The sequence below is a fragment of the Chaetura pelagica genome, unplaced genomic scaffold, assembly GCF_000747805.2.
Source record: "Chaetura pelagica isolate M959 unplaced genomic scaffold, ChaPel_1.0 scaffold48, whole genome shotgun sequence".
In the NCBI taxonomy this organism is placed as follows: domain Eukaryota; kingdom Metazoa; phylum Chordata; class Aves; order Apodiformes; family Apodidae; genus Chaetura; species Chaetura pelagica.
In genome coordinates this window covers 3,156,223-3,168,094 of record NW_009954241.1, presented here as the reverse complement: position 1 = coordinate 3,168,094, position 11,872 = coordinate 3,156,223, and the positions used below count along the sequence as shown (strand labels likewise).

The 11,872-nt window shown below is 37.5% G+C and overlaps 1 protein-coding gene across 1 annotated transcript in view; it reads right to left on the bottom strand.

Annotated features, from left to right (window-relative positions):
* Positions 1-11,872, bottom strand: part of UNC79 (unc-79 homolog (C. elegans)) — a 94,233-nt gene that overhangs the window by 47,055 nt on the left and 35,306 nt on the right. The window contains 3 exon segments of the mRNA XM_010003727.1: positions 1-742; positions 5,155-5,317; positions 9,556-9,738. Coding sequence (XP_010002029.1) covers positions 1-742; positions 5,155-5,317; positions 9,556-9,738 — 1,088 coding nt within the window.

Here is an 11,872-nt window from a genome sequence, read left to right as displayed (position 1 = left end):
CCTGCTGAAGCATCATTCTTTGTATCCTTAGAACTAAAGTCTTTGGAGCAATCTTCAATGCTGAACTGGACCAGAGGAGTTGTGCTGAGACTGAGTGCAGAGACATTGACAGGAGTTGAGGGAGATGACACAGCAGTTGTGCCAGAGACCTTGTCATTCAGCTGGTTTGTTGTTTCTTCCTCTTCATCACTCTCCACTATTCTAAGGGGAGGAAGAGGTTCAAAGACTAATGAGTCACTGTCTGAAGTGGAGAGTACTGAATGCTTTTCAGGACCTGATGTTGATTCAGAGGACAAATCTATCAGATCTAAATCTTCCTTGGGATCAGCCGGTTTAACTGGAGAGTCCACTTTCACTTCATAGGTTTCCATGCAGTTTAACCTAACTTCTGGTATGACAGGTCTTCTTGTTTCCTGGAAACTCTTGGTACGAGGAAGATTTTCTTGCGGTTCTGTATTTTCAGCTTTAGTAGAAGAATTCTGCCGAGACCGTCCGTAATCACTCTGCCTGTGTATGGTGTAAGCAGCAGGGACAGGTGGTTTTTCTAAGTCACACCGGTCTATGCAGGACTTCCTGCGATGTTCATCTAATGAAAACAACAGGGAGTCTGCATTCCCTATATCAAGAGATTTTTGTTTTAGAGAGCGCAGTTTTTTTTTCTGAATGCTTTCTTCTCTCACACAGCGTAGGATACTGTCTTGTAAGGCCCCCGTCTCTCTATATTCAGCCAGCTCTATGTCACCTGATTAAAACAGAAAGAGCTAATACTACCTCAGTTGGAGACTTCTGGCAGGTATCTTCATCTGCATCTCACAATTCAATGTGACTTACATTTCAAACACAAACCTAGTATTAGTCAAATTTGTCTAGATTTTGTTTTAACCAAAGGGCCACATTACATAGATTTTTACAACTAGCAACAGCAACCAAAAAATCTAGTGTTTGGGTTTCAGGGTTTATCTAAATTGTATCCAAAATCTACTAATTCTGGACAGATGTACCCAAAAGATAAATTGCTTAACTTTGTGCACTGAAAAGAAGATGGCACAGACAAGTGATTTCTACAGACATGGGATGGCTGCATTAGGCATGAGAGACAAAGAAATGAGCTACACAGACCACTCAGAAGAGGTTTCAGAATAATTCTGGACTATAGCATTGTGGACATCATTTGGACATCAAAATATATTAGAGTAAAGCTACATGTTATTTACTGCAGCAATGTGGGCTTAAAATGGATGCTTCTAATTCAAGAAGCATGGGTAGAAATAGCAGTGAGGATGTGGCAGCACAAGCTCCAGATCATACAAATGTTCAGAAAATTCCCCCCCCCAGTGATCCTAGACACCAGCAGAGTCTAGCAACATCACAAAGTCACACCTCCTCGTCCTAGGGAGGAGTAAAGTGAGAACAGCTATACTTGCTGGTACTACCACTGCATTGGTATTTTGCTACGTGAACACATTCATTGAAAACATTTTAAAATATTATCACTGTTGTTATTATGGAATACTTATTTTCAGGTAAAACAGAATATTCTTCTTCATTATTAACCCCATATTTCAAAATTCTCCACATAAGAATCACCATGCAAAAAAAAAAAAAAAAAAGCAGTGAGAAAAGTTAAAGTTGTTTGCTCTAGTTAGAATCATCACCCCCCATGCAAACACGTGAAAGCAAAAAAGACAGGTGGGCAGCAGTGGCATTCTCTTCAACATTTTTTAGGGTATTTATTTCAGAAAAATCCTTCCTATTGTTTGAAACCACCAGAAGACCCTTTTTACCAATGGAAAACCATATTATTTGCAGCAGCAACAACAATTTTGCTAACCCTTGAGTCCCACCTCATTAAAAAAATTTTTGGGAAAACAAATTTGAGTTAAAATCTTCAGCCCAAAGATGAAAGAAAATTGCAATGAATCCTCTTGAATATTTTTACATTGAAAGAGCTTCAAGTTTCAGGAAAATAACCTGCTGATTTTAGATGTTTTTATTTTGGAGTGTTGACTTTGATATCCCTGTAAGAGACTTCATTCAGGAAAATTAGGAGTACCTGCTCTCAAAAGTAGAACAGGGTATTTGTATTAAAAAAATCAACAAACACAACTGCATGAGTTTATACCAACAAAACAATTCATACTTCTCTGAGCATTCATCTCAACTGGTTGATATTTCACCATTTTGCTGCCACCAATTCTTTTCAATCTTGCAAAGAAAGTTTGAGATTCTTTATTGCAAGGTCCAGTTGGTGTATCATGAATATCAGATTCATCAAAAACACTGTCTTCTTCTGCTGGAGAAAGAAAAACTTTATTACTCTTAAGAGAGTGCAATTCATTGAATGAAAAGCTGTCTACATAATAAAACCTCAGCTAGTTTCAATTAAACTTGAGTTGGAAAATCCCAGGTATAACTTTCCCATTCTTGTTACATCTTGAGTTAAGGTCAGAAAGGAGAGAGATAAATGAAAAATTTACAATGCAACAGAAGTATATCAAAGCTTTCACCATTCCAAGCTGGTCTTTTCTACTACTATAGATTATTTAAATACCTTTTCTACTAATATTGATTATTTAGATGGAAGAAATAGATCTGAACACCGACTTGAGTAAATAACTTCTATAGTGCTCAGTGACAAATGGTAAACTGCAGAAGATCAAAATTAATACAAAAACAGCAAGGTCAGCAATAAATCAGCAAAATAGGAAAGTGTAAAAGCAAGAAAACTATGATCTTGGGAAGCTGATAATAACAATAGAATAAGACCTAAGAGTATGAATTATGAAACTATTGATCTAAGTAGTAATAGTAAATATTGTGCTCTAATTTGAGACCTGCTGTTTAAAAACGGCAGAGAGAAAGATCCAAATCTATTTATATATTTAAAAACAACACATCACCTGCATGAAATGGCTGTAGGAAAATAAATTTTAAAAGGAAAAGTCCATATCTATCGTGTCTAGTGATTCATCTCCAAGGAGATAAGAAACACCATGGGGAAGATAAAGAAAACAGAGCACTCAAGAGAAGAAACCCAAAAGTTTGCCTTGCTTATTTTAGTAGGCAAACATGGAGAGGAAATGCATTTGGTGTTTAGGAGTGAAAAGGCCAGTAAGCCAAAGAGTTAGAATGGACAAAAAACTGAAAACTTAAACTGGACATGAATATCTTTAGCTTTGAAATTGCTGGGAATTTCCTACTACATATGAAGCTATAGAAATTCCAACTAAAAGCATCAGGGATAAGATACCTAATTGATACGCTGAATCCAAATGTATTAATCAAAGTGGATAGCAAGAACTTCTCCAGGGACTGAGTTTATTAAGTCAGGAGATCACTTTTAACATCATGTCCTATGTTTCTAACTTCTGCCCCTTGACAACACATGCTTCTCACGGGATTTATCATCAGCTCTACAATAGTCCGTAGGCTTGCCATGATCTCCACAACAAAGTTTGGCATAGAAATAAGGAAAAAGGCTTAATAGCGGGGAAATCCATCTTTAGGATAGGGATTCTATCCAGGTAACAATGAAACTCTCATTTGTCAATCATCTAAACACCACCTTTGAGGATGACAGCAGCAAAAACACTACCTCACCAGAGACTAATTAAATCTCTTTAGAAAATGTAGGAAAGGCTTCAATTTTCCATGTCTCTAAGCAATTATAGTGGCTGCTTCTTATAGGTGAAAGAAAACTTTTCTACATCCTCTTTTTTTCTGCAGCAGTTCAGCAAAGAAGGAGAATCAGCCCTATGATTAACTCAGCATTTACAGAGTAAAATCTTCCCATTTATGGTCAAAGGCCCCTCACAACAGCTTTAGAAAGCAAGTAAATATGACTCTACTTACTTTAAACACAGGGAAACAATGATGAAGTGATACACAAAGCCACCCAGAGAATCAGTGTTGCACATGGGATTGGAACATGAGAGTTTTCTAAACCTGACCTGGCACTTACTGTGAACAGCAAGTTGGGTACTTAGGCACCTCACTTTGTCTTAGAAATGTCTCAGAATTAATCCAGAAACAGAATGCATTCTATAAATGCATTATCACTAACCTCAGCATTATTAAGTGATTATGAATTGTCATTAACTCAGGTAAAAACAAATTCATAGTAAGTCCACAGTTATCTGAAGATTCTTAGCCCTCCTCTGGCAATATAAACGTCCAAGTGACTGAGAACATTCAACACGTTATTTACACCCATTTTAAGGTTGCTTTAATTTGCTAGAGCTGAGTAATGGCATGTCCAGATAAACAAAAATTTGTGCCTTTGCTCTTCTGGAAATCATTTAATGAGCAACAAGCAGCAAAAGAGGAAAAGGTACTGACATGAACAAAAAGAGTGCATCTCATCTTCCTTGAAATAGATTTGTTACACACTAGGAAGACTGTTTGAGAAGGAGGACGTAAATAACAAATAAGCAACTAGAAAGAAAAATAGCTGAAAGGTAGCTACAGATTAACAGCAAAAGAAACTGTTAAACTTCAATCATAAATACTATCATGTAACTTCAAGATTGTAAGGATCTACACTCAATGACACCATGTTATTTCAAGCCCCAACCTTCCACCAGCTCACACCATCATGGAACCTCTGCTACAGATAGCAAGGACAGAGTGTACAATGCAGACACTAATGGTTGAACCATTCTCTTCTGCCTCCAGATGTCCACATCATATACTCTGCATTTAGGCTAGTGAACTTCAGCTCCTTTTACAGAGAAAAGCAACCTGTAGACTGAATTGGTAGTTTTTTTCTTTTCAACATCAAATATCTTTTAAAGTATAATCAGAATGTGGTGTCAGGCTGGTTGCACACCTTGAATGTTGGGACAGTCAGTTAATACCATCATAGAAAAGGCCAAGGACTGTCCAGGCATAGTGACTGAAGTACTAAGTGTAAGGTACACTGCCACCAAGAAACTGCTGTGTGTTAGACTGCTGTGCTATGCTTAGGCTCCAGAGAAACTGTGAGTTTCTTTTACTAGAGATGGCTGTAGCTCGTCAAATACATGACATAATTCTTGGACTTAATTATGAGTATTATGTTCTAAAATTCAGACCGTATTTACCTTTTTCTACAAAATCTGCAACATTTATTAATTAAATCAATGAGCATCACATAAATGAAAGCATTAAAAGTACCTTTTTCCTTTTCACTGTATCGGCTTATGTTACTGTTGTCACTGTACAAAGGACCAGCAGTTGCATGGGGCTTGCAGCTGTGATACTGAGCATTGAGAGTATTGACTGTGATGTGGATTAGGTGAAGTACAATCTTGCTGATTTCACAGTCTCTGTAGGGGTACTGTTCAGTGAAAGAAAAACTTCAGATTAAAAACTAACTTTTCTCCTTGGATAAACCTTAATCAGCAAAACAGAAAAATGACAATAATATTGTCAGCTGCATGCCCTTTGCCTTCCTTTGATCCTACATTTCTAATTACACCATGAGAAGCAGGACTGTTTTCAGCTTTGTACACAGAATTGTTTTTAAAATATTAAAAATCCCTATTAGTAACATCTAATGTATTGTTTTCTTGACTTGAAAAAAACGACTATTAATAACATGAAAAAGGTCCCTCATCAGAACTACTTTCCAAATACCCTACTTCAATCAGCCCATTATAATTCATTTCTAGTATCTCCACTGATTGTATGTCCTACAGACCCCCTAGAAATGTGTTAAGCATATCAAAACTATTCACAGCTCCGTTTAGTGCATAAGCATATTACGTTTTAACACCACCTAAAAAGTATCATTCAATGAAAGAATATATGCTGTTAAGACAACTCCTCCATTTCAAGTTATTATTTTAAAAAAACCCAACAGAACTAATTCTACTTTACTTGAAATACTCTTAATTGGAAATTTAAGTAGCATGTTCCTATTTTCAAATTAATATTTTTCTTTCTCAGGTAACCATGTGAAAGACAATATAGACAGCAGAAGTAATAGGTCACTAGCACAGGTGAAAGCCTAACAACTCCAGACACTGAAATTAAATGCAGTGAGTAAGCAAATCAAGGAAAAGTGTTCTTTACAGCTCCTTTTATTTGCAGTACTATTAGGTGTTCCTTGTAAAAAATTTCAAATTGAAGTGTAAGTTTTAATGTGTTCAGCATATTTTTAAGACCACTCACCTTATAGAGAATGACAAGCAAAGCCTTTAACCATATCTGCCGAATGTGAGGTTTGAGGGACCAGAGGGAGCAGCGAGGAGGCTGCTGAAAATAATGCCTTAGCTGAGGACAAGTGCAATATTTCAATACCTGCACCACCAAGGGAAGAAGGTGTTTTCCTAGGTTGATGTTATAGTCCATCACCTGAAGAGAATATTAGCATAGGAGTTAGCTCAGCAAAATCAAATCCACTGATGTTGAAAAGCAAAGTAAATAAGACAGCTGAAGTATTAGTTAACTGAAAAGAAACAGACGCATTTAAGGAAGTCTCACTATCAGTTAGAAACTTTCTGCCAGCTTGCCATGTTCTCATTTTAGCTAGACGGGTAAAACGAAACAGAAGATGATGCATTCTGAAAGCCATTCATCCCACGCAGTTTAAATTTTAACATACATTGACAAGTTCATAAAATCTGTTATGCTGGGACAACCTTGTATCATAGCACAGGCTGATCATGCTTCAACAAGCAAAACCATCTTAGGTATATCCCATGGTTAACTGATAGGATGCAATTGTGGGGCTTGGGAGTGAGGGTTGTATACTTCGGTTACTTGTGGTTTTTGTATTAACACTGCATTGCCAGTTTACATAATTTTCTCATCAGGCTTGGAACATTTGCTGTTGGGTTTTTTTAAGCCCCATGTTCTGGAATCAGGTAATGAGACAAGAATCTCTTCACTATGGCAAAGGTAAGAGTGTCTCCAATGTTATGCAGAATGTCTAAGCATGGAGATCCTAAAGGATCCAAGAAAAAAGCTAATAAAATTATCTGGCTCTAAATAAAATGCACATTGTCAGTGTTGGTGTTGCTGTAGACAGGTTTCTGTTATTGCTGCTAGTCATAAGCCTTCCCTCCTTTAGGACCTCTGAAGAGCATCATGCTATTTGATGCTTGTCTTAGACATCTGAATCTTGATGAATGATCCCTGACACAAACCCACTACCCTGTGTTTTCAATTGAAACTTCATTGTTGTTTTTCATTATCATCTCAACAATCTTGCAACATTAGTTATTTTTATTTAAAGCCAAATGTCCTGAAATCAGCGGGTACACTAGATCATAACAAGGCTCCACAAAGCTCTTGTCTCTGACACTGACCTATACTGGTTGACACCCAAGAAGGTATAAAGCAGGCCAAGAAACCCCAGCAGATTTCCCAAGTTCTAACATGTCCCTACAGTTTCAGTGGAGACTGAGTGTCCTTTATCAGGAGCCCTGTCCATTTAAACAGACACAAACATCAGTTTAATCCACATCATCCATCTCCTCCAGGTTTGCTTTTTTTGTTATTTGTTTTTTTAATTAGAACAATGGGATGAGCCTAATTTACAAACACAGAACTCATACCTGAAGTTCCCCACTGAACAAGCTTACCAGAAGATTTTCCCTGTAAAATTCTTTAATGTGCAGCTGTCTCTAATTTCTGTGCTGCATGCATAGAGCTAAATAGATGAAGCCCATGTCTATCCATGTAGGGTTAGCCTATCAAACAGATTATATGTAATTACCAAATATGGTCCCTCCCTGCATCTGTTAGGGTGTTCTATAGTTATGCAGTATGGTTAGGAAAAACTCATCCATACAAGGAAGACAGAGCCCTGCATTAACACAGCATATACAGTAATGCAGACATGTCTTAAGCAGAGCAGACCTATTTTTAAGTTGTCACAGGAAGATCTGGAATAAATAATGTTGCAGATGCTGAACAGAGTTCAGCCTGGGAGCTGAGCAGAGCCCGGCACCGCCGACCTCCCCGCTCAGAAAGGCTTGTACAACATTGCCACCATGCGGGGCAACACTGCCCTGACCGCAAACACCAAAACTTGGCCACTTCTGCTGCTAGGGAGAGAAAAAGGCATCTTCTGCTTTCAAGAATTACAAATCTTCGGATTCTATTATGTAAAATATTAAAATGTATTTTATTTTATTTTATTTTTGTTGATCCAAGCAAGCTTGGAATCAAAATCAACAAACCAGCAAGCCAGCCCAATCCAATCTCTGTAGAACTGACTGGGGAAAGCAAGTTATTTATGACGAGTGGAGGGAGTGTAGTTGAAATAGATCTCTGAAGAGTTCCATACTGAGTTTTCACTCTGTAAATGCAACTGTGGACTGCAAAGAGCCTTTGTCTTGCAGCAAAGGAGATTAACAACACAGACCTACAATTAAGAAAAAAATCTTCCCCAAATATAAGGTTTTCATGTCTGTTACATGGATAAAAATACAACAGGTCTGAATCTCTTTTTACATGCTTCAGCTTAAAACTGAACAAGTGAAAGATTATTAACACCACACAGCAACAGTGCACCAACCCAATGGATCAAGATGTGTTTGCAGCTACCCAGTTTATATTAACACCTTACATTTTGCCAGCTGAAACAGATACTTGACTTCTCTCTAAGTCAAAAAGTTTATAGAAAGAAGAAGTTTATAGTTTATAGAAAGTTTACCCATGTATGAGTATTGACTGTGATGTGGATTAGGTGAAGTACAATCTTGCTGATTTCACAGTCTCTGTAGGGGTACTGTTCAGTGAAAGAAAAACTTCAGATTAAAAACTAACTTTTCTCCTTGGATAAACCTTAATCAGCAAAACAGAAAAATGACAATAATATTGTCAGCTGCATGCCCTTTGCCTTCCTTTGATCCTACATTTCTAATTACACCATGAGAAGCAGGACTGTTTTCAGCTTTGTACACAGAATTGTTTTTAAAATATTAAAAATCCCTATTAGTAACATCTAATGTATTGTTTTCTTGACTTGAAAAAAACGACTATTAATAACATGAAAAAGGTCCCTCATCAGAACTACTTTCCAAATACCCTACTTCAATCAGCCCATTATAATTCATTTCTAGTATCTCCACTGATTGTATGTCCTACAGACCCCCTAGAAATGTGTTAAGCATATCAAAACTATTCACAGCTCCGTTTAGTGCATAAGCATATTACGTTTTAACACCACCTAAAAAGTATCATTCAATGAAAGAATATATGCTGTTAAGACAACTCCTCCATTTCAAGTTATTATTTTAAAAAAACCCAACAGAACTAATTCTACTTTACTTGAAATACTCTTAATTGGAAATTTAAGTAGCATGTTCCTATTTTCAAATTAATATTTTTCTTTCTCAGGTAACCATGTGAAAGACAATATAGACAGCAGAAGTAATAGGTCACTAGCACAGGTGAAAGCCTAACAACTCCAGACACTGAAATTAAATGCAGTGAGTAAGCAAATCAAGGAAAAGTGTTCTTTACAGCTCCTTTTATTTGCAGTACTATTAGGTGTTCCTTGTAAAAAATTTCAAATTGAAGTGTAAGTTTTAATGTGTTCAGCATATTTTTAAGACCACTCACCTTATAGAGAATGACAAGCAAAGCCTTTAACCATATCTGCCGAATGTGAGGTTTGAGGGACCAGAGGGAGCAGCGAGGAGGCTGCTGAAAATAATGCCTTAGCTGAGGACAAGTGCAATATTTCAATACCTGCACCACCAAGGGAAGAAGGTGTTTTCCTAGGTTGATGTTATAGTCCATCACCTGAAGAGAATATTAGCATAGGAGTTAGCTCAGCAAAATCAAATCCACTGATGTTGAAAAGCAAAGTAAATAAGACAGCTGAAGTATTAGTTAACTGAAAAGAAACAGACGCATTTAAGGAAGTCTCACTATCAGTTAGAAACTTTCTGCCAGCTTGCCATGTTCTCATTTTAGCTAGACGGGTAAAACGAAACAGAAGATGATGCATTCTGAAAGCCATTCATCCCACGCAGTTTAAATTTTAACATACATTGACAAGTTCATAAAATCTGTTATGCTGGGACAACCTTGTATCATAGCACAGGCTGATCATGCTTCAACAAGCAAAACCATCTTAGGTATATCCCATGGTTAACTGATAGGATGCAATTGTGGGGCTTGGGAGTGAGGGTTGTATACTTCGGTTACTTGTGGTTTTTGTATTAACACTGCATTGCCAGTATACATAATTTTCTCATCAGGCTTGGAACATTTGCTGTTGGGTTTTTTTAAGCCCCATGTTCTGGAATCAGGTAATGAGACAAGAATCTCTTCACTATGGCAAAGGTAAGAGTGTCTCCAATGTTATGCAGAATGTCTAAGCATGGAGATCCTAAAGGATCCAAGAAAAAAGCTAATAAAATTATCTGGCTCTAAATAAAATGCACATTGTCAGTGTTGGTGTTGCTGTAGACAGGTTTCTGTTATTGCTGCTAGTCATAAGCCTTCCCTCCTTTAGGACCTCTGAAGAGCATCATGCTATTTGATGCTTGTCTTAGACATCTGAATCTTGATGAATGATCCCTGACACAAACCCACTACCCTGTGTTTTCAATTGAAACTTCATTGTTGTTTTTCATTATCATCTCAACAATCTTGCAACATTAGTTATTTTTATTTAAAGCCAAATGTCCTGAAATCAGCGGGTACACTAGATCATAACAAGGCTCCACAAAGCTCTTGTCTCTGACACTGACCTATACTGGTTGACACCCAAGAAGGTATAAAGCAGGCCAAGAAACCCCAGCAGATTTCCCAAGTTCTAACATGTCCCTACAGTTTCAGTGGAGACTGAGTGTCCTTTATCAGGAGCCCTGTCCATTTAAACAGACACAAACATCAGTTTAATCCACATCATCCATCTCCTCCAGGTTTGCTTTTTTTGTTATTTGTTTTTTTAATTAGAACAATGGGATGAGCCTAATTTACAAACACAGAACTCATACCTGAAGTTCCCCACTGAACAAGCTTACCAGAAGATTTTCCCTGTAAAATTCTTTAATGTGCAGCTGTCTCTAATTTCTGTGCTGCATGCATAGAGCTAAATAGATGAAGCCCATGTCTATCCATGTAGGGTTAGCCTATCAAACAGATTATATGTAATTACCAAATATGGTCCCTCCCTGCATCTGTTAGGGTGTTCTATAGTTATGCAGTATGGTTAGGAAAAACTCATCCATACAAGGAAGACAGAGCCCTGCATTAACACAGCATATACAGTAATGCAGACATGTCTTAAGCAGAGCAGACCTATTTTTAAGTTGTCACAGGAAGATCTGGAATAAATAATGTTGCAGATGCTGAACAGAGTTCAGCCTGGGAGCTGAGCAGAGCCCGGCACCGCCGACCTCCCCGCTCAGAAAGGCTTGTACAACATTGCCACCATGCGGGGCAACACTGCCCTGACCGCAAACACCAAAACTTGGCCACTTCTGCTGCTAGGGAGAGAAAAAGGCATCTTCTGCTTTCAAGAATTACAAATCTTCGGATTCTATTATGTAAAATATTAAAATGTATTTTATTTTATTTTATTTTTGTTGATCCAAGCAAGCTTGGAATCAAAATCAACAAACCAGCAAGCCAGCCCAATCCAATCTCTGTAGAACTGACTGGGGAAAGCAAGTTATTTATGACGAGTGGAGGGAGTGTAGTTGAAATAGATCTCTGAAGAGTTCCATACTGAGTTTTCACTCTGTAAATGCAACTGTGGACTGCAAAGAGCCTTTGTCTTGCAGCAAAGGAGATTAACAACACAGACCTACAATTAAGAAAAAAATCTTCCCCAAATATAAGGTTTTCATGTCTGTTACATGGATAAAAATACAACAGGTCTGAATCTCTTTTTACATGCTTCAGCTTAAAACTGAACAAGTGA